At 36.1% G+C, this 23,353-nt stretch overlaps 5 protein-coding genes across 5 annotated transcripts; 3 read left to right on the plus strand and 2 right to left on the minus strand.

The window, feature by feature from the left end:
* Positions 1–1,608: 1,608 nt before the first annotated feature.
* On the plus strand, positions 1,609–2,854 carry LOC132170776 (putative HVA22-like protein g). The gene is made up of 5 exons (XM_059581882.1): positions 1,609–1,640; positions 1,765–1,863; positions 1,938–1,994; positions 2,466–2,529; positions 2,624–2,854. The coding sequence occupies exons 1-5, from the start codon at positions 1,609–1,611 to the stop codon at positions 2,852–2,854; spliced, it is 483 nt and encodes a 160-aa protein (XP_059437865.1).
* A 1,118-nt stretch (positions 2,855–3,972) lies between these two features.
* On the minus strand, positions 3,973–7,807 carry LOC132166875 (ras-related protein Rab7). The gene is made up of 7 exons (XM_059577718.1): positions 7,654–7,807; positions 7,309–7,335; positions 7,078–7,177; positions 5,668–5,814; positions 5,468–5,548; positions 5,208–5,353; positions 3,973–4,266 (listed from the first exon to the last, which is right to left on the minus strand). The coding sequence occupies exons 1-7, from the start codon at positions 7,704–7,706 to the stop codon at positions 4,200–4,202; spliced, it is 621 nt and encodes a 206-aa protein (XP_059433701.1). The 5' UTR covers positions 7,707–7,807; the 3' UTR covers positions 3,973–4,199.
* A 1,618-nt stretch (positions 7,808–9,425) lies between these two features.
* Positions 9,426–10,016, minus strand: LOC132170787 (glycine-rich protein DOT1-like). The gene is made up of 2 exons (XM_059581893.1): positions 9,938–10,016; positions 9,426–9,871 (listed from the first exon to the last, which is right to left on the minus strand). The coding sequence occupies exons 1-2, from the start codon at positions 10,014–10,016 to the stop codon at positions 9,426–9,428; spliced, it is 525 nt and encodes a 174-aa protein (XP_059437876.1).
* Positions 10,017–10,080: 64 nt separating this feature from the next.
* Positions 10,081–12,902, plus strand: LOC132167425 (putative proline-rich receptor-like protein kinase PERK6). Its single transcript, XM_059578393.1, has 7 exons — positions 10,081–10,141; positions 10,336–10,821; positions 11,373–11,459; positions 11,559–11,629; positions 11,804–11,880; positions 11,956–12,388; positions 12,467–12,902. Exons 2-7 carry the CDS (start codon positions 10,374–10,376, stop codon positions 12,755–12,757), a joined length of 1,407 nt encoding a protein of 468 aa, XP_059434376.1. The 5' UTR covers positions 10,081–10,141; positions 10,336–10,373; the 3' UTR covers positions 12,758–12,902.
* Positions 12,903–14,486: 1,584 nt separating this feature from the next.
* LOC132179032 (coatomer subunit gamma) lies at positions 14,487–21,843 on the plus strand. The gene is made up of 18 exons (XM_059591651.1): positions 14,487–14,696; positions 15,222–15,319; positions 15,427–15,477; positions 15,675–15,788; positions 15,925–16,125; positions 16,212–16,313; positions 17,006–17,113; positions 17,192–17,425; positions 17,768–18,018; positions 18,157–18,328; positions 18,422–18,577; positions 18,666–18,716; positions 19,005–19,145; positions 19,220–19,417; positions 19,505–19,636; positions 19,722–19,895; positions 20,309–20,548; positions 21,335–21,843. The coding sequence occupies exons 1-18, from the start codon at positions 14,651–14,653 to the stop codon at positions 21,527–21,529; spliced, it is 2,664 nt and encodes an 887-aa protein (XP_059447634.1). The 5' UTR covers positions 14,487–14,650; the 3' UTR covers positions 21,530–21,843.
* The last annotated feature ends 1,510 nt before the right edge of the window (positions 21,844–23,353 follow it).

Here is a 23,353-nt window from a genome sequence, read left to right on the forward strand (position 1 = left end):
AAGGTGGTTAAAAAAAGAAAATAGAAAAAAGTAACGGAAAATATAAATAAATCCAGTCGAGGCCTCCAAAAAGCGTACAAAATCTAACTTTTCAATTTAGTTTCCGGCTATGTAACAGTCTCATTAATTCAATATGAGTACGTTTTATAATTTTTACTAAAAGTGTTGCTTACTATGTTAACCATTAAAATGTGAACTGTCACATGCCAGTCTACATAGTACTTTTTTTTTTTTTTTTTGTAAGTAGTCCACATAGTACTTAATCACTTACTACATTTACAAAAGAGGTATGCTACAGTGCAATATAATGTCCACATTTGGCCCATATTTAGTGAGGGAGAGAAGACTCAAATTCAAATTTTAAATTTCAATCATCTCTTTTATGTGATTGTTCATTTGCCACGTCACTAAAAATGGGCAAAATGTGAGCATTATATTGCACTAAAGCATTTCTCTTTACAAAAAGAGATATGCTACAGTGTAATATAGTGCCCACATTTAGCCCATATTTAGTGAGGGAGAGGATTGAAATTCAAATTTATACTTACCACATCCGTCAATAAAATGTAGGTTGCTATGTTTCAGTTTATGTTATACTCATTTCATAAAATATAAATTTTCACATGTTTTTATAAGAAAATTATAGTACCCCAAGTATTTTCCGTCTAACGTTGCCAATTTGTTTTGTTTAATTTTTTTTTTAAAAAAAAAATTCCTTCAAATTTTATTTCAGTCTATTAAACTGGCATGTATTTTTCACATGCTCTATTAAAAATAAAATAAGAAATATTACTCTTCACACTTATTTATTACACACATGTCACATTGACTGATATGACGTATTTTAAGTAGCTTTTTATCTGCCACTTAAAAAATTAAAAGTATCAAAATGCGCTTCATTTTGAAGCTCTTTAGTAAATACAAATTGCTTATGTCTCTCTCTCTCTCAACTTGTACTTTTTGTCTTGTTTTTCTATCCTGTGATTTTTTTTTCTAAGCCTATTTCCTTGGAAGATTTGTTTTCTGATATTAGTTTGGTTATGTTTTTTAAGATGTAGGGGGTTGACCACACCATAATAGGTATGGTCATCCCCACACCTAATCATCCTCATGGTCATGGAAGAGTTGAAACAATGCAACTCTTCATGAAGAGTTGCATTGCACTCTATACATAGAGTGGGGATCAGAACAGTTTAATAACATTATTGCATTCTTGCATTTCTGATTCTTCTTTTTCTTTGGTCCTCCATCAGATTTCCACCCTACGGAAGTAAATCCTTCCATCAATAGATCATTCAATAATATTCTTACATTTTTTCCTCCATACTACTTCCTTTTTGCTTCTCTCTCTCTGTTTTGGGTGGTTGAAGTAGAATGTGAATGATTAATTAGCAATGTAATTGCTTTAAGTTTATCTTGATGAGTGGTTTGTTTTTGAATTGTTTGTTTTGAGAAGAGAAAACAATAACATAGATAAAACTTTTCCTTCGAACTAATTATCAGGAACTTCTGGTTTCTCTTAATATTTCAGATTTTTTAATTCTTTTCATAAAGTCGATCGACAAATAGATGCACCAACTTTAATTAATTTGTGGATCGAGGCTCAAAATGATGGGATCTTTTCTTGCAAGAGCCCTTGTGTAAGTAAATAACCAAATAATTAAATTTTGAGTATTTTTCATTTTTCACTACGTACTCCAAGTGATTGTTTTCTTACGTACACGGGACTGGAAATCTGAAAAATTCTGATATGAAAATTTGCAGGCTGGTTTTTGGTTATGCATATCCGGCATATGAGTGCTTCAAATCTTTGGAGAAGAATAAACCAGAGATTGAGCAACTTCTCTTTTGGTGCCGCTACTGGTACATTATACTCTCTCTCTCTCTCTCTCCATATATATATATATAAATTAACGATGCATCTTCTAATTTTGTAGGATTATTGTTGCTCTGCTTACAGTCTGTGAGAGAGTTGGAGATGCCTTTGTTTCATGGTACGCATGCATGCAGTGTTCGATTAATATACCACAAATAATAGTTTATTTTCGTATTAGAGACGGAAATATACATTCAGCCCCCAAGCCACAATGTCTTCTTCAATTTTATTTTTTTAAAATATCCTGATAATCCTTTTAAAATCGAATTTTTACGACCCCACTCCCCCAAATTTTTTTATTTTCCTGGTTTTAACCCTCCAAACCTAAACATTAATTGCAATGTCTCATAAGCTTTAAAAAATTGTGATTAACCCCCACACTATTAACTCCTTTTAGAATTCCCCTAATTTTATTTTATTTTTCAAAGATATACCCTTGAGAAATTTTTTCTTACCCCCAAGAAATTTTTTCTTTTAATTTTGCCCACCCAAACCTAAAATCCTAGTTCCACCCCTGCCTCTTATGTCACTCACATCAATTTTTGGAATTTTTTTTTTTATTATATTTTTTTTATCTTGCTTCGTGAAGGGTACCAATGTACAGCGAAGCAAAGTTGGCATTCTTTATATATCTCTGGTATCCTAAAACAAAGGTATATATATGGAATTTCCAAAATTATTTAGGTTAATTTATATTATACCTTCGTACTAGTTAATTCTAACAATAATTCTTTTTAACTGTTTTAGGGAACAACATATGTCTATAACTCCTTCAGGCCCTATGTGGCAAAACATGAACCGGAAATTGATCGTATCCTCTTGGAGTTGAGGGTGAAGGCTGCGGATATTGCAGTTGTTTATTGGCAAAAGGCTCTGATTTATGGGCAGACAAAGTTTTTCGAGACTTTGCAGTATGTTTCTTCTCAGTCAGCAGCACAGCCTCAATCTAACCAAGAACTCAAGGATAAGGAAAAATAGCTCATGATGTTTAGATCTTGAAGTTGTTTGTTAATGAAATCAGGATAATTATGTTTATTCTGCTCATTCATGTAGAAAACTGTCTATACCTGTTCTTATATATCAATGTTTTGTTTAGTAAAGAATTGGTGTTTTCTTGACTATGCTTTAATGATGGGCTTAAAGTAGTTGGAATTACAATTTTTTTATGTTATGTTATGTAAACTCAATTTATTTAGACATGGTGTTAATTAAGATTACCTTTAGCTAAATTTTTAAGTAATAATTGGAAGAGAAAAAAATATTTTATTCGAGTTATGTTCAAACTCGAGATTTTTAATTTGAAATTATAGTAAATCAACACTTACTCCAAAAGTTTAAACTAACAAGAAATGATGAATTTATTCATTTTAATTAATATTCTAACAATTCAAGTTAGGACAATATATTGGATTAATTGAAGGCCTTCTGCTCTATGTAAAAGAACTGAAATTTAAAAAGCATTCTTGTTCGAGAGCAGTTAAAAACTTCTAGTGCATTTTTAGTGCTGTAGTTAAAATTTTACTACAAGAATTCAAGTCAAAGGTGGTTGCACCTTGGTTCAAGGAGGCAAGCATGGTGGCAAGGGGAATGCTGCCTGCGCCCGAATTTCTTGAGGGTGGTGTTTAACACCGGCAGGCTGAGGGTGAGGTTTAACACGGCAGGCCACGACAACAACACAAATGGACTGGTAAATGATGATGCACTCGAACATGTTGTCGATTGTCTGTGGTGGTGATGTTGAGGAACTGGGATCCCCTGCAATTCCTGTAATTGTGAGGTTCACCTACTCGAACAAGTGTTCGGATAGTTCAAACAAATAGTCCAATCAGAAGCCTCTCACAATTGTAATGAACAGGCAAGGAGATTGCAGAGAATTCCAATCCAATGTCGAGCATGTTGATGGCATGTAGAAGAAGTTCATGAGGTGACATATATACCACGCAGTAGCGACTCTACACATGTACGATAACTCTTATACTTTCCGATTCCAGATCTAAAAAATCTCTATTGAACATTCTGTTGGAAGAATTCAATATCTTCATAATTGAATATATTTAGTTAAAACATGGAAATAATCTTTCGGAATTTTGACTGTCAACAACAACATCCATAATCAATGTAACTTGATCAAATAAAGCAGCACTTACACAAAGGCAACAATAACCAAAACCAACCAAGATTAATAGACCAATTTGTTTCACACACTAATGTACAGCATAGCCTCGTACATACCAATGAAAATGGTTTAATGGTCCAAATCGTTTCCAGTACTTTCTAAAGATGATTTATTTAACTGGAAAAAAAAAAAATCAGGCAATATTATTTAGCATTCGCAACCAGTTGATCGCTGCTGACTGCTGCTTGCAACATCAATGGTGTCCGGCAAGTATCTTCGTTATGCAAAAAATCCCAACCAGAAGAACAAGGATCAAAAGTGAAATTAGTATCACATTTAATTGTCCATAAACATATTGTGATCTAATAGCAATTCTGGAATAATACTGTTAACGTGTTCAACTTTGTCAAATCATACATCCTTAGAACAAATTCAATCCGCAAAGGTACTCTTTTCTGATTTCAGCTAATCGTATAATGAGATGGTGAAATTTTGACAGCCAAGCAAAAAACACTATTCGGAACATAGCTATTGTTTGTCTCTGTAGAGTGCCTTTTTGTATTTCTGATAAGTCTGATTGTGCTAGTTTAGATAGTCGTGCTTATTTGAAGCTAGTTTCAGTAGTGTTACTGTTACTATGTATTTGCAGATCTCATGTACTTCTACTTTGGTTTAATGAAATTCTTACTCATCAAAAAAGAACAAAAAAAAAGTACTTCCAATAGCTGAGCAACTAATATGCAGATTCAAATCAAAATAAGTACATTATGCAGAACCAAATTTGACTATCTAAGAGGTTCTTGAAGTCATGAGTTGAAATTTTATTACGGTAAAGGAACGAATTTAAGTTTTTAAGTAAAATATTTTAAGCTAGAGCAACTGATAGAAGGATGGATCTACAAATGCCCACCATTAATCATAAATGACCAGGCTACAAAATAACTGTTATTACATCTCATCATGGAAGCACATGAAACATTGAAAGGGATGTTTTCTGCAGACCACAAAATCAATATGCAGCCAATATTTTAACCCCCAAAATATGTAGCCAATAGATGTTTCAACTAATCTTTCATCAATTAATTTGGTGAGCATTCTATACTAAAAGGAAACAATTATGCCGGTGATATGATAAATCTACATTCCTAAACAGTACGAAGAACAAAAATCAAAGCACATGCATGTGACAATAGAGAGTTTGGTTTTTCAGCTTACATTTCTTCCTCTTCACCACTCTTCAGGGCATTCTTAGCTATGCACTGGAAGGCTTCTTCCACATTAATACCCTCCTTGGCAGAGGTCTCGAAGTATGGAATATTTCCTTTTGATGCACACCAAGCTCGAGCCTTTTTCTCCGAAACCTGGAAAATTAATAAAAGGATACATGTATTTGAATACAAAAGGTATCAACATCATGTGAGCGAGCGAGTGAGAGGGAAAAAGAGAGAAGGCGACAATTTAAAGGAAATACATACCACTCTACTATTTCCACCATCTATATCAACCTTGTTTCCTAGAACAACAAATGGGAAATTTTCTGGATCTGAAGGACTTGCCTGCAGAAGGTTTCTCATATCATCACCACAATTTCAAATGTTTCCTTTCATTTAAGAAGCCATAGGAGGATTCGTACAGGATGTAACATCAAAAAATTTAACAAAAACAACTGGCAAACCTGAATAAGGAATTCTTCTCTCCAGTTGTTAAGGTTGTCAAATGATTTCATGGAATTAACATCATATACAAGAACACAGCAATCAGCCCCCCGGTAGAAAGCAACACCTAGGCTTTGGAATCTTTCCTGGCCAGCTGTATCCCAGATCTGCCAAAAATAAAAGAATGCATGATGAATCTCCACTACAGAAGAACATAAAAGTTACCCACAGGACATCAAATGATACAATGGCAAGCCAAAATAAAGACATAACTTGCACTCCAAAGAAAGTATATAACTTAATGCGATATGCAAATGGTAAGAAATGAAAGAAGACAAAGGTAAGCCACTTCTAAACAAGCAAGAATACAATTTAAAAAATGCAGTTTCATTACAGGTGGCACCTTCTAATCCTCAGGAAAGAGCAACTCTTCAACTACTATGAGCTGCTGTGCATAGTGACATCATGGAAGAGAGTAACTTTAAAAAAAAAAGAAAAAAACATAGGAATACAAATCTCCAAACATGTAATATTACCAGTTATATCATTACAGCCCTAATAGATATCACTTTGCAAGTCATTGGGGACAAAACGCTGTCAGGCTTATTATGTCTTATGCATAGTGTCCATGTAGAGGCATCATTACTAGTATCTGACTCTCCCAAACCTAAAAATGGCAGTAAAGCACCAGGACCCCAACATAGGACCAACCAACAGATACCCGTACCCTTGCATATTGACAAAGCTAAAATAAATTAAGTCTAACAAAACGACTCTGGAGACTGAAACATGCAACCCTGATATTGTCACTATTTACTCTCAAAGAGACTTTCAATTAAGAACGACAACATGAAATGGTCCAAAATCATCTGGTCATGTTGACCTTTCACCATATAAATACTTCATTTTGTAAAGAACCATCTATAAATTGTTGAATCCCTACCCTTCATTTGCAAGGATGAATTATGCAATCCTCATATCCAACATGCTCTGAAAGAAATTTAGAAGACATGATCAGGATCTTGCCAATCCTCATAGTAATATGCCACTCCAGCCCCCCCTCCTTCTATCAGTCACCAAGAACATGATAAACTAGGTTTCTTTTCTCTTATCTATCATAATATATATATATATATATATATATATATATATGAGGAAGTGTCCACTTTTTCATAATACAAGTAGAAATCATAGATACATAACCAATGGGTGTTCAGCTTTACTTTCTCCTATTTATTTTGGAGTTTAATCACCCATATGGGAACCAAAAAGAGAACAAATAACAAAGCAAGGCCATGCAGACATAAAACACTAGATTTAAACATATAGATCTTCGGCTTGAAATTGTGATATGATTCCTGAAAACTCAAGCACACTCAATATCAAAACACACATGATTCAATTATGAACATAATCAGCACATCTGTAACCTGTAAGGTGAATAGCCTATCTTCGAACTGCACTTCTTTCGTCAAAAAGTCGGCTCCAATTGTCGCCTTGTATTGATTGCTAAACTTCCTATTTACATATCTGTTAGAAATATGTCAAGGGAAAACGCACCGAACCTTTTCTTGAGCCATCATAACACATTATTTAAAAGAAATGAGAAATGCAATCAAAAGATTAAATATCTAACTCAATAATCAAGCGCCCAAGGATACTGATTCATCAAGGAGGTCTTCCCCACCCTGTAAAACACAAATTAAGTCAATTGTAGACTAAATAAGCGTATTAGAAATATAAGACCAAACTAAAAACTCTTCCATGATTAAAGAAGTAAGAAAAAATTAGATTTGCAAATAGCATAAATTAGATCAAACTCAACTAAAGCAAGCAATCGAATTCGTCAGCAGAGAAACAAAAAATTTCTACTGTTTCAGATCAATCAGTGTAAAATAAGCAAGATCTCGAAAGATCAGTCAAATTTCTGCAACTAAAACCCTAGAATTCAACAATCAAAGCTCTCACACACACACACACACAGATATACAGAGAGAGATAGATACCCGCTGTCGCCAAGGATGATGACCTTCAAGAGGGTTCTTCTGCGGGAAGGCATCGTACGGATATGGAATTGGATTCGATCACAGAGAGAGAGAGAGAGAGAGAGAGACAGAGAGGGGGGGTGACTGAGTTTTGGCCTTTGGGGGCTTTCTGGTCCAACTGTTTTTTGTTTCTTTAATTTTTTCCTTTTTTTTTTTTTCCTAACTGACCAGACTCGAAACTCTAATGGTCGGGGCAGCTGGGCTGACCAGTAGTTCGCAAGTGTTCGCTTTAAATAATTTTTCTTTCTAGTTTTTTTTTTTTTTTTTTCAAGGAAAATTCTCGGGATAATATTTTATTACAATTTTTTTTACATATTAATGTGACTGTTGATAATTAAAAATATAATTCAGCCACTAATTAATTAAAGGATTAAATAATTTTTTACAAATTGTGATTTCACACGAAATCAAATAGTTTCCACATATAAAACTGATGAATTTTACAGAAATAGTGAAGAAGAGACCTACGATGATCTAAACTACTACCTCAAGGTTTAAGGAATTTTGATTCAATTTTAGTTAGACCATGTGTGTTGTTACCAAAATAAAAAATAAGAATAATTATTCAATTTCACTATTCTCTATTCCTAATAATAAATATTTCATTTCCTAATCAATTGATCGAATACGTATTTCACAAACAAAATGAGGCCTTAAGGTTTTAGCTAGCTTTTGAGGTAGCAAGCCTAGACTTTTGTGGAAAATCATTCAAGTTTGGGACGGGGCTTCACTATAACTATTAAAAAAATAAAATAAAAAAATCGCATGTTCATGATATGGTTTAAGTTTATATATATATATATACACGGTAATGTCAATTAGTCCTGAATTTTTATTTTTATTTTTTAACAATTAACTAATTCAAAGATTAAATGGGATAAAAGTATAATTTATAACATTTTCTCTTTCTGTTAGACTATGATCATCACTAATATTGATCTCTTGGTCTAGTATATAGGAACCGATCGAGAGACCTCAAATGAAAAAAGTTTTAAACTCGAAATTTCCCATGTCGTATAGGAAATCAATTTGCAACGTCAATAATATTCACAGACAGTCAAACTTTTTTTTTACCAGTAAAGGACTAAAAGTCTAAAAGGCCCTAAGTTATAGCTGTAAATTAATCAACATATATATATATATAAAAGATATATTCAGCACGAGAAATAGCAAAAACCAAGAGTCATTTGCTTAAAAATAGAATTCCATACAGAAGAATCCCAAGTTTATAGGAGATGATTAGGGAAAGAAACACGGTTTCACGGTTTCTTTCATGAAACTATTACCATGCGGCATTGTTTTTGTCTCCTCCCTTCGAGAACCCCACCTGCCCCTCTCCAAAAGGTACACCCTTATTCTTATTCTCTTATTCTCTCTCTCTCTCTCTCTCTCTCTCTCTCTCTATAGATCTCTCTGGAAAAAAACCAAGTTGATCGATGGAAAAGTAAATTATGATTACCAATGACTTCGATCAAATTATACATCGTTGTTTTTTTCAAGGCTAGGATGATGCTATTTAAAGTTATTCATGGTACTTTAACTTAAACGTAATATTCCTGATTATCTCTTTTATTGGCTTCTTTTCTTTTCTTTTCTTTTTTTTTTTATTGCTGAAAGTTGTTATTCATTTACCTTGTATGCATGTTTGCATGATTTAGAGGTCACTCTTCTTCTGGAGGAGAGGTGGGGCCTGGCCGGCACCTTTAATCGATCATAATCTTGGTCAGAACTCCTCAAATGGCGTCTGATTCGTCGCCACCGCCTTCCGATTCTCTACCTTCTCCACCTGCATCACCTTCACCACCAGCACCAACTACTCCTCCTCCATCGGCACAACCAGTACCATCATCACCTCCACCGCCAAAAACATCGCCGCCACCGTCATCATCACCGCCTCCACCGGCCTCATCGCCACCACCTAAGGACTCACCTTTGCCACCGCCACCACCATCAACACCAAAGCCGCCAGCAGCGTCTCCGCCACCTCCACCAGGCTCATCGCAACCACCTAAGAACTCACCTTCGTTGTCACCTCCACCTCCACAGAAAAACTCTTCTCCTCCCCCTCCTGGCCTCCCCCCTTCCTCTCCCAAAACCCCTTCACCTCCACCCCCGCCTTCTGATGACAACGATGATTCACCAACTTCACCGCCACCACCACCTTCATCCCCACCACCGCCTTCAACACCCAATTCACCCAATCAAGCGCAGCCACCTCCTCCGCCGCCACCACGACAACTCTCACCACCAAACGGGTCGTCATCTGATTCTGTTTCGCCGTCATCCGATGATGGTTCCACCTCTTCATCAAACTTGCCTATCATTATAGGGGTTGCGGTAGGGGGAGGGCTGTTGCTTCTAATAATTATCATGATTTTGCTCTACTTGTCATGTGTCAGAAAGAAGAAGCAAGATCAGCGGCAGTACTACTCTTCTCATCCAACCAATGGTATTTAATATTATTCTCAAATTAATATCATTTATTAGGATGGAATTACAAATTTAATTAAGGCGTTAGTTAGATGGGACAAAATTACTCAAATTGAAATGAAATGGTGATCGAGGATCCTAATTCTAAGACAATTGAATATCAAAGAGTCCAATTAATTAATCCTCAAGAATAGAACTTGTGGTCATATGCAGGAGGATGGAACAACGGCTCCAACACTAACCGCGGCCTCATGCTCAACATACCTCCTCCTCCTGGCGGGAGACTGCCGCCGGCCGTGAACGTTAGCAGTGACCATAGCTCGAACTTCTCTGGCCCTCACAGTACCCCATTGCCACCCCCACACCCTTCCCAGCTGGCTCTTGGGTTCAGCAAGAGCACCTTCAGCTATGATGACCTAGAGGCTGCAACCGGGGGGTTCTCTCAGGCTAACCTGTTGGGTCAGGGAGGGTTCGGGTACGTGCATAAAGGGGTGTTGCCAAACGGCAAGGAAATTGCGGTGAAGAGTCTCAAATCCGGTAGCGGGCAAGGAGAGCGCGAGTTCCAGGCAGAGGTCGAAATTATTAGCCGTGTCCATCATCGCCACCTTGTGTCACTTGTTGGGTATTGCATTGCAGGAGGCATAAGGATGTTGGTTTACGAATTTCTTCCCAATAAAACCCTTGAATACCACCTTCATGGTATGTTTTATACGCCTTTGCTTTACATATAATTAAATTAATGAATTTAATTATTTAATTAATATTCTAGCTCTCTCTCGCACGTGTAAGGAATAAAAAAAGTATATCACATTATGTTAAATTACCAATTATACTAAAAACTTAAGCGGATAGGAATATGTAAATTTAGGCTCCGCTTGATTTGTGGAATAGACATTGAAACCATGAGAATGGACTAATTAATCCTAGATATAGCTATTTTTAACATGGTTGGCTATCCATTTTATTTTATCTAATATGAGTTTAATATATATATATATATTGGTTTTTTTGTAATTTTGATTCAATTCTAATTTTTACATGTATGTTATTATCAAACTCTCTTCTATTTCTGTAGTAGCTATTCATTTTTCAATGGATTAAACATTTTGCGAACTAAACAAGGCCCTAATTACTTAAACATATTACTTTAACACATTAAATATTTAATTAAAATGAAAATAAACCGACAAATATAATCATTTGAATTCTAATATAAATATCACTCATTTTGTTCATATTAACGTACGCAGGAAAGGGTCGCCCAACCATGAACTGGGCTACCAGGCTCAAAATCGCATTGGGATCAGCCAAAGGGCTTGCTTACCTGCACGAAGATTGTTAGTAATTTTTTACATGAATCACTCTCTCTCTCTCTCTCTCTCTCTGTGTCTTTGTCTCTTTCTCTCTCTCATAATTAATCTGTTTGATACGTGTAGGTCACCCTCGCATCATTCACCGGGACATTAAAGGTGCCAATATTCTACTTGACGACAGTTTTGAAACCAAGGTGTGAGCAATGTTGTTACATATATGTTATTGCCTTAATTAATTATTCCATGCATGCATGTAACAACAGACAAAGAAAAGGAAAAAGGTGTATATATAATATAATGGTTATATATATTTGTTAAATGTTTTCTGCTGATTGATGTGAGTTGATTATCATGACTTATATATTCAGGTGGCGGATTTTGGGTTGGCAAAGCTAAATCAGGACAACTTCACTCACGTTTCTACTCGGGTCATGGGAACATTTGGGTAATTAATAAGAAATTATGTTAAATTATATATCATTTATCTTTAAAAAATTAAGCTAAAATAAAATTAATGCAGATACTTGGCTCCTGAATATGCATCAAGCGGCAAGCTAACTGAGAAATCTGATGTTTTCTCGTATGGTGTAATGCTTTTGGAACTGATAACGGGAAGGCGGCCTGTGGATCTCAGCGGCGAATCGGAGGACAGCTTGGTTGACTGGGTTTGGACGCTAGCTTTCCCCACTTCACAAATTAACAAGCTTTTTTTTTTTTTTTTGTTGCTAAATTTTCACTTCTCTTATCCATGTAATTGTGATGGAATGGAATGGAAAATCCATATCAAACAGGCTAGACCTCTTTGTGCGCGCGCAATGGACGACGGGAACTTTAGTGAGCTGGCCGATCCACGTTTGGAGAACAATTATCCCCCACATGAGATGGCACTCATGGTGGCATGTGCTGCTGCAAGCGTTAGGCATTCTGCAAGAAGGCGACCTAAAATGAGCCAGGTAGGGAATAAAGAGTTTTTTCTACATATATTTAGAGAGAAATGAGATTGATGAAATAGTTGTATATATATGGAACAGATTGTACGTGCCTTGGAAGGTGATGTGTCACTAGAAGACTTGAAGGAGGGGGTAAAAGCAGGGCAAAGTTTGAACATGAGCTCTAGTGCTAGTTCTGAGTATGATGCGGCCACCTACAGCGCCAACATGAAGAAGTTTAGAAAGATGGCACTCGAAGGCAATACATGCGGAAGCAGCGACTATGAGGCCACGAGCGAGTATGGGCTCAACCCTTCCTCCTCAAGCAGCAGTGACCACTCGCAGGAGATCATGGGCAGGAAAGCCAGCAGCAGCAATAAGCATGGCCAGTGATCTGATCAGCAAACTCTTAACTAACTTCCGGGATAACTGGATAAGAGCATCGATGATGATGAAGACATATATCGATTCAGCTTTTCGAGTCTAGATTCTCTAAAATTAGGTTTACCACCATACGTGTACACCTGATATTATCAGTGTTCACGCACATAGCGCGCAATATTGATTGCCATTGTCTCTGGCCGTGAACTTGTATAAAAAATGATGGTGTGATTTACGTTGTTATGTGTTGTTAACATGAACATTGATGGATTGTTTTGTTTCTTTTTGGGATTTTGGTCGATCGGTATCTGCTTGCTGTCATGCCTATGGGGGCTTTATATATGTGAAACACTATACTCACTTTGTTTGTTTGTTGATGCCTTTTTTTTTTTTTTTTTTAATGATATGATACGATATAAAGATAAAATAGTTTTGATTTTGGCTATTTTGTGTTTCTGAGAAGAAGTTATAAGGAATATATATGGCATGTCGATTGTTATCTATTAATTGTCACTACGATTGTTGTGATTTTTCTATTTAACGGATAATTTAGTGATTAATAAAATTAATCTCAAAACTTGTGTTTATAAAAAGGTTTAATTTTTCTTATGAATCTAAAAGATCTAAGTTCTCTTTGAGTATATTTGTAAGGTCTAAATTCTCTAATAAACTATTCCAAATATTATCAAAAAAAGTCGCAAGATGTTTAGATCGAGGTTGCTTATTTATATGAAACAATAAAAGTGAGCGTGGTGGAAACACTAAATACATCCCTTATTTACAAAATTCAAAAAAACCATGAAATAAATAAATTAAAAAAAAAAATTAAAAGATTAAGATAAAGATTTGGTATTTTCACAAACACTTATTTTTGTTATTTGATATTGATGTGTGACATGTGCCATTATTTTAATAGAAAGCACGCACAAGACTTAATTTGTGCCAAGTACTCGATCCCTATATATATAAGAATTATTTTTCAATCATATGATGATGTTTTGACACGTTTCTTTCTCTCATGAATGTTGAAATAATAATTACTAATTTTAATTAGTAACAACCATTCAAAAAAAATTGTTCTTTTTATCTCAAATGAGAGACATTTTTCGGAATGTATTTAGTAGATTTTTGTACTAACAGTATGTTTGAGATTGTGTTTGAGAAATAGAATTTTTAAGTCAAAAAACTCTTTTTGGCAAAAAACTCCAGTTTTAAGCTTTTGTCAAAAGTGAATTTTGATTATTTTTAAGCTTTTTGGATCCTTAAAAGCGTTTTTAAAATTTTTATCAAACAATTACTTTTTTCTTTAAACGAATTTTTTTAGTACTAAACGCACTTTTAAGCTCATCAAATGCATCCCAAACAGGCCCTAAGATGATGTGATATTGAAAATTAGCCTTTTATAGCAACGAGCATTTGTAATAGAAAAAAATCAATGGCTGATTTCTCATGCCAAATCACCGTAATTATATTTCAGTTGTAAGAAAATCTATTAAATATCATATCTCAAAAGGATTCTGCACCGAGCAGTAGTCATTCGACGGTGGATTTATCGCACTCCCTTACCGAGCGGTTGGATCTTGGAAGGATTTTCATTTCTCACGTCATTTTCTAAAAATTTTAGGGGTATTTCAGGAATTCCATTTTTGTTCTTGACGTGGCGCACTCATTTGGGTGAGTACCTTTGTACTGCAAGTACATCAAATAGTTTCGCCCGCACCAGATCAACGCCATTTCGAGCCCACCTTCCTTGGCCCTGTGGGTTGCGCAGCATCGTCGTCTTAATTCGCATCCGAGCCCTCTTCAAAAACTTAGGCCAGTGCTCTCACATAACGAGAGAGAGAGAGAGAGAGTGTAGAGCTCTGGGCGTTCCTTCTAGATCTCGAAGATTCATCAAATTCAGCGATGGCTCAGCCACTAGTGAAGAAGGACGATGATCGTGACGACGAAGGTATTTCTTGCACCGCTTCAAATCCGTGTTCTTCCCCAATTGACTATCACTTTTGTATTTGCTATCCTTACATTCGAAAACGATTTCAATTTGAATTCTCAATTTTGTATATTACACTGTTAGATCAGTCGTTCAGGTTCCAGATCTGTTTACGCATTGCTATTTTGTTTCAATCATGAATGCGTTTGGTGATAATAGGAATCAAAAATTGAAAGGATTAGTGACTTGGTCCGTAATATTCGTTGATCTGGTTTAGTCTTGGTTGATCTGATTGCTTTCATTTTGTTTATGATTTTCGGAGTTAGGTTGCAATTATCCCCGCGCTTGAAATCACGGTATAAATCGTGGAAATGTACAAATCTGATTATGTCGTTCACTCTGATACTGACGATTTAGGAATTTAGATCTTGTAGCTTCCCCTTCCATTTGGTGCAATGCAATCTTAACCGTGTGAATTGTTGTAGATTACAAGTTCAAATAGGAACAGTTGATCCTAATTTTGTATTGCATTGCATTGCTTTACAGCGGAGTACTCTCCATTTCTGGGGATCGAGAAGGGTGCCGTTCTACAGGAAGCTAGAGTTTTCAATGACCCTCAACTAGATCCTAGGAGATGCTCTCAGGTTTTTGCTTAGCACAGATGGATTCTCTGTCCGCATTTTGTTTAATTACTTCTTTGTTGCTGCTCAGGAAATGATTCTTAATGTGCTTCATGTCTTATCATTTTCAGGTTATTACAAAGCTTTTGTACCTACTGAATCAAGGGGAGACATTCACAAAGGTCATTTTATTTCCTTACCATTCTTTCTGGATTTTTATTCCCGTAGAAGATCCATGCTTCTTTGACGTGTTATTAGCAATTCTTGTATTTTTTTGATGAATTTTTGTGTGCGTTAAATTTATATATCGAACTTGCAGAATTATGTTACTGTGTGGTCAATCCTTTTCTGAAGTTGTGTTTTTGGATAAAATTTATAGGTCGAAGCCACAGAAGTTTTCTTTGCTGTGACTAAACTTTTCCAGTCAAGAGATATAGGGTTGAGGAGAATGGTTTATCTGATGATAAAGGAGCTCTCTCCTTCTGCAGATGAGGTTTACTTTCCCTAGTCGGTTTATTTATTTTGTTTTAAATGCTATTTTTATTCAGTAAAAATTTTATTTTGTTTTATATGCCCCTCATTTGTTCAAAGATAGGTACTGAATGGGTTAATTTATTTTCTATAAAAAGGTTATTATTGTGACAAGCTCCCTCATGAAGGACATGAATAGCAAGACGGACATGTATCGGGCAAATGCTATTCGTGTCCTTTGTCGGATAACGGATGGAACCCTTTTGACCCAAATTGAGCGATACTTGAAACAAGCAATTGTTGACAAGAATCCAGTTGTTGCAAGTGCAGCCTTAGTTAGTGGGATTCATTTGCTCCAGGTATAATCCAATTGTTCATAGCAGTAAGTTTTATATGCATATTTCTCTTGTCCTACATTGTCCTCTCAATTTTATTTTGGCCACAGACAAACCCAGAGATTGTGAAGAGGTGGAGTAATGAGGTTCAGGAAGCTGTTCAATCAAGGGCAGCCCTTGTACAGTTTCATGCACTGGGTTTACTTCATCAGGTATGCTGGATTATTGCTTTGATTTATATTCGGGGTTTTTTTTTTTTTTTTTGAGATTGTGGAGTAGGTTAGTAGATTAAGAGCGTGTTTGAGATTGCATTAGAAAGTAGAGATTTTTAAGCCAAAAAGAGTTCTTTAGAAAAAAGAAGAAGAAGAAAGCTTCAATTTAAGCTTTTTAAGAAAGTGCGTTCTTGCTATTTTTAGAGTAAAAAGGTCAAAAAAGTACTTTTGAAGTTTTTTTACCAAACATATCAGCTTTTTGTTTGGCACAACTTTTTAGGTACTAAAAATACTTTTTAGGATGCCTAACGGAATCCCAATCAGACTCTAAAACCAAATGTGTAGTGATTTGATCACATGATTATCAAAGTAAATACTTGCTTTATTAGGTAAATGGTTGGTTGTAAGAGACATCTATTTAAGGCTGCCTATTTACTAGGATCTTTGCTTGTTTCTGTAAATTTTTTCTCTATAAACATTAGGATTGGATAGCTAAATCACTCTACATTATGAATTCGTTAGGTTGTGCACAGGTGTAAAGTGATTTTTCACAGTTGTTTTTGGACTATATAGATATGGTGTTATTCATGATTATAATTTTTGAACTTCAAGGGCCAACAGTCATCATTGATTAATATTTTAAATATTTCATTTAAAATTAAAAGGTTCTGATAACCATTTCAAACTTGCAGATAAGGCAGAATGATCGGCTAGCTGTAAGCAAGTTGGTTACCAGCTTGACAAGGGGAACGGTGCGCTCTCCTTTGGCCCAATGCCTCTTGATTCGTTACACCAGTCAGGTGTGTATCTGCTCTATCATATTGTTCACTAGGGGAGTTACTTCTTTTTGTCATCTTTATCAAGTATTCTCTGTGCAGGTTATTCGTGAATCAGCCACCAGCACACAAACAGGAGACCGCCCTTTTTATGATTTTCTCGAGGGTTGTTTACGTCACAAGGCTGAAATGGTCATTTTTGAGGCTGCCAGAGCAATCACAGAGCTCAATGGTGTTACAAGTAGAGAATTGACTCCAGCAATTACTGTTCTTCAGCTCTTCTTAAGCTCATCCAAGCCAGTGTTGAGATTTGCTGCTGTCCGCACTTTGAACAAGGTTAACTATTTCTCTGTGCTACTACAAGTTTTTCTCAGCACTTTTCAAATGTTATGCTGCTTCACTACTTTATCTTTGTTGGGGAAGTGAATGCAAAAACAAAATGACTCGCAGCTTTGGGAGGGGGTGGTGCCTTCTTTTGTTATTTTTTTGGCATAAATTATATACTATATATCAAAGATGCTTGAAGTTCCGGAGCAATATTAATCAACTTGAAGACATTGGATCATGTTATCTGAAACTTGCTTGTCTTGCTTATCGCATCATGTTTACTCATTTATATGTTGTTAAACCTGATGGATTCCTTTCCAGATTCATTAAATAATTTTGTAAATTTTGTAGGTGGCAATGACACATCCAATGGCTGTCACTAACTGCAATATTGATATGGAGAGTCTAATTTCTGATCAGAACAGAAGCATTGCCACACTTGCCATCACAACACTTTTGAAGACAGGAAATGAATCAAGTGTGGAGCGCCTGATGAAGCAGATAACAAATTTCATGTCTGATATTGCTGATGAGTTCAAAATTGTTGTAGTGGAAGCCATAAGATCGTTGTGTTTGAAGTTCCCATTGAAATACAGATCTCTGTGAGTGATATGTTGCATGCTTTATGTCACATTTGGGAATTATGGGTTTTGGTTTGATTCATATCTTCACTGGACATGATGTTCGAAGAACTTTTTTCTCTAGTAACACAGATTTTTTTTTTTTTAATCTTTTTAAAGGATGAACTTCCTAAGCAATATTCTTAGAGAAGAAGGTGGATTTGAGTACAAAAAAGCAATTGTAGATTCAATTGTGATCCTCATAAGAGATATCCCTGATGCAAAAGAGAGTGGGTTGCTTCATCTGTGCGAGTTCATTGAAGATTGTGAATTCACCTATCTTTCCACACAGGTTGCATTGTACTCCATTATCATTTGCTGAACAATGAGCTCTTGGCTTTTCATTTTTCATAATTAAACATCATTTCACCCTTAATTTTATTAGATTCTCCACTTCCTGGGGATTGAAGGGCCAAAAACCTCAGATCCCAGCAAATATATACGGTACATTTACAATCGAGTGCATCTTGAGAATGCAACTGTTCGGGCCAGTGCTGTGAGCACATTGGCAAAGTTTGGCGCCATGGTTGATTCATTGAAGGTATTATTTGCCTCTCCTGCTCATAACATGTATTGGTGGTGCTGTTAATGATGTATGTTTGAAATATTCATTTTGATCTCTATTTCAGCCTCGCATATTCGTTCTGTTGAGACGATGTCTTTTTGACAGTGATGATGAGGTGAGTTCCCCATTATACTTTGATTGTGAGGTTTTGCTATATTGTGGTCATCTCCAACATATTATATATGAATGTATATAGGTGGTCTTTCTGCCGTGCTTTCTAGTTTTTCGTGTTTGGAAAATATTTTTGTTGTAATGTCAATGTATTCTTGTCCTTTTTCACCTTTCTGAAAGGAAAAATGTTTCAAATTTTTTTTTTTGTCTTTTATAATTTTTTTTTTCCTTTTTAAAACTTTTGTATCCTTAAGATTATGTCAAGTGGCTGTGGATGCTGATTTTTCCACAGGTTCGTGATAGGGCGACACTTTATCTGAATACACTTGGAGGTGATGGTTCAGTTGTTGAAACTGACAAAGATGTGAAGGACTTCCTATTTGGATCACTGGATCTCCCACTTGTCAACTTTGAGACAAGTTTGAAGAATTATGTATGTATTGATCAAGTTGTTTTTTGCTTTTGTGCTCGAAAGGCAATCACCTAATGTGTTTAATATGGATACAGGAGCCTTCAGAAGAACCTTTTGACATTAACTCTGTACCCAAGGAGATTAAGTCTCAGCCACTTGCAGAGAAGAAAGCCCCAGGTAAAAAGCCAACAGGGCTGGGTGCTCCACCAACTGCTCCAGCATCAACTGTTGATGCTTATGAAAAGTTGCTTTCTGCTATTCCTGAATTTGCAGACTTTGGGAAGCTTTTCAAGGTACTATGACTGGATTTTTTTTTATCAATTCTTTATGATGTACGTTATACAGAGTTTCTGATTGGGAATTGTGTTATTTTTCACCAGTCTTCAGCACCTGTGGAACTGACTGAAGCAGAAACAGAATACTCGGTGAATGTTGTTAAGCATATTTTTGATGGGCATGTTGTGTTCCAGTACAACTGCACCAATACAATTCCAGAACAATTACTAGAACAAGTAATGACTATCTTATTGAAAGCAGAACTTCATGTTTCCAACCGTACTTGGGAATCCCTTTATAATTCTTTCTGCTTCCTGCCAGGTCACTGTTGTCGTGGATGCTTCAGAAGCAGAGGAATTCTCTCAAGTAGTAACAAAGCCTCTCAGAGCTCTCCCTTATGACACACCTGGACAGATCTTTGTGGCATTTGAGAAACCAGAAGGAGTCCCAGCTGTGGGAAAATTTTCAAACATGTTGAGGTTCACTGTTAAAGAGGTACAAGTGCTCCCATTAACCTCATGAAGAATTTATGGCTTTGCTCTCAAATGAAGTCTGATCAGTTTTATCTAGTAACAACATCATATTCGGTTTAAATTTGTTTTCCGTGTAGAATTTATACAGTATAAATTATTTAGGGGCTCCACTTGGTATTTCATTCAGTCAGAAACATAGAAAACAATCTCATTGTTTTTTCTTTGAAAAGCTTTCATTTCTACTGGCTGATTAAACCATTACTGCTTGTAAATTATCTGAAGTTATTTTTATCCATAGATTCTTTAATTAGAATCTATAGAAGGATAAAGACAAAATTCATAGCATGTTTGAAAGAAGGGATTCGAGAAGTTAATGTCGATCATCAACATATGCTACTTGGTTTTCATATCTTGCATATTTGGTGATTCTCCCAGGTTGATACAACCACTGGTGAGGCAGAGGAGGATGGTGTTGAAGATGAATACCAGTTAGAGGACCTGGAGGTTGTAGCAGCTGATTACATGTTGAGAGTGGGGGTCTCGAATTTCAGAAATGCATGGGAAAACATGGGCGCAGATTGCGAGCGAGTAGATGAATATGGCCTTGGCCCAAGGGAGAGCTTGACTGAAGCTGTAAATGCTGTGATCAACCTTCTTGGCATGCAGCCCTGTGAGGTACGTAAATCATTAAGATTTTGTGCTTGCATAATCATCTGCTTATGATGCAATTGTTTGGAAGTATGCAGATATTATCCTTATGCAATTACTTGATAATACGAGCTTTTCTATAGTGCACCTAAAATACTAGACTGACCAAAGGGCTGAAACTTCTGTTTTGTTGGAGCTTACTAGAGGACCAATATGCCCTGCTAATGGTCTGGGTGATCACTTCATACGCATTTGAATGCTATGTAAAATAACATCTGGTTTGTTATACAGCATATGTGGAAGTTGGTTATTTTATACGTACGGTGGGTTTTCTGTTCCACACCTACAGAATACAGATATGCAAAGAATAAAATTTAAGTAGCCGTCCAGCTTTAACTAGTGTCTTAAGTTATTGGAGTACCCCTACAATTGGGGATCCATGTTATTACCTCTGTGCCCTATTATTTGGGCAAGGGTATGTGAGGGGATCCCCTACCTGAGCAGGGAGCCCACCCAAGGGGCCCTCCTGCTCGGGCAGGGCACCCCCTCACAGCACCCCTACAATTTCCCCGGCCCCCTCCTCTCCTCTTTGGGCAGGGGATTGTAGGGGATCTGTATCCATACTGCCACACCATGATAAGCAAGGGCTTTAGTTCCACCTCCTCCCTTTATTTTTCCCCTAAAGTCCTTTGGGGGTGTAAGTCTGTTCCTTAAGAAGGAAAAAGTTGTATACTAGGCTTAAAATTTGTTGACTGCAATATCTCTGTAGAAGCTGATATAATTAACCTTCCATTTATTTATGGTGTTGTTCAGGGCACAGAGGTTGTTCCAAGCAATTCGAGATCACACACTAGTCTATTATCTGGTGTATACATAGGCAATGTGAGGGTTCTTGTGCGCATAGCTTTTGGAATTGATGGTCCAAAGGAAGTTGCAATGAAACTGGCTGTCAGATCTGAGGACGAGGCTGTCAGTGATGCCATTCACGAGATTGTGGCAAGCGGCTAGAATTGTGTTGAGGAATGCTTCACTCGACACTAATTCGGAATTTTCTTTCTTAAGAAATGAGAGCAGAGGTGGATGGCTACAAACAAATATACTTGTAGAGTAGGTTTTGGATTTAAGCTTTCTGTGGTATTCATTTACATTATTTTGAGCTTATTAGCTTATTTGCCTGTTCATCTGTTTACATAATGTACTCGAGTATACCATGTCAGGCTCATTGGATAATTATTCTCATGTATGTGATATGAATTTTGAGGCACTTTCTTTCATTAATCTTGGCATGTAATACTAAATTGTTTGCAAATTGTTGTAATCAATCTAAATGCTTGGAAATTGGATGACATTATCTTTCCACCTCTAGCAAGAAAAATTGCAAAGCAGGTCATCAAAATGTATAATGTTAAAAAAAAAAAAAAAAAAAAAATACCAGCTAAACGGTTATAGAACTAGGTGTCATTTAATGGTTAAAAAATTAGATTACGTTGATTTAATGGTGTATATGTTATCATGTTGTTTAGAAGCTTTAAATGATATGACATGATGTAGACAGCTAGATGCAACAAAACAAAACAAAACAAAATTTTTATAATGAAATGGTTTTCATTTGGAATAGAGAATATCGTGCTCCAATGGTGATCTTCCTAACAAAGTAGATCCAAGCTTGTATTGGATTCCACATTGTAAGAAATTGGAGGAAAATGTTTTCACCTCTTGTTCTCTCTTATAAATTTATGGAGGTTGCGTTAACCTAAACGACTTAAGAATTTTTGTTAAAGGTTGCGTTAACCTAAACAACTTGTGCATTTTTGTTAACTCATCTCAATATAAGATGTCATGGCTTTAATTACTTGAATGTAAAATGTGAATGATGTGATATAAAAAATGAGAATGTTTTTATATTGATTTTTTTGAAAAAAAAAAGAGAAAAATAGTATTTAGGGGTGGAAAACACCCTCATATTTTGACTATAAAGTTGTCACTCAAGTTGAGTTAAGGGTCCGTTTGATAAAGGATTTTGGCAAGGCAAAGGCAACCCCCACTTTTTTCATTTTTTCAACATTTTCTTACTTTTTACGTCACATCAATAACTTTTTATTACTTTGCAAATAAAAAAAAATCACTACAAAATAATTTTTTTTCATTTTTTCATACTAGACATTCTTACTTTTTTTTTTTTTTTTTTAATTCTTATTTTTCTTTTTTTCACATCAATCAATTTTTGCTGCAATGCAAAACCAATGCCATAAAAATCGTTTGTCACACACCTTTATGTGTTAACTCACCAAACCTAGAATTGTAAACGTTCCTACTAGGTATGCTAGATTAGGTAGATTGGGTCCAGTACGGTTGGTGACGCTGGTGTCAATTTAATGAGGGCGTCTAGGGATTTGGATGAGGTGCAATTATGCAACATATGCAGCAAATGAGAAAGGGTTTCGACGTTTCGTAGTGCTCACCTACCCAGCAAGTACTTGGGCAGCCTAAGATGCAAGACCCAGCTGCCTCGGGCTGATGAGCGAGCCTCTTAGAACTCTTTCATTAGCGGCTCATATTGCATAATTGCACTCGATTCCCCCATGTCTCATTAGCCGTGTCTCTCATGCCTGATGATTTTCAGCACGGTTGCTGTTACGTTGGCAATTCCTGCTTTTGTAAACCAAATGTAAAGGCAGATCTTGGCAAAGAAGTAGTTATATTATCACTCTGTGCTAGCCAAATACCATTGCGATTCTTGGGAAAGGGAGCGAAGCACCTATTATATGATCAGTTACGCAAGCCAACCTATCCCCACCCACATGGCTGATCAATATCAAAATGAGGGAGAAA

The sequence above is a fragment of the Corylus avellana genome, chromosome ca1 (assembly GCF_901000735.1).
Source record: "Corylus avellana chromosome ca1, CavTom2PMs-1.0".
NCBI lineage: Eukaryota > Viridiplantae > Streptophyta > Magnoliopsida > Fagales > Betulaceae > Corylus > Corylus avellana.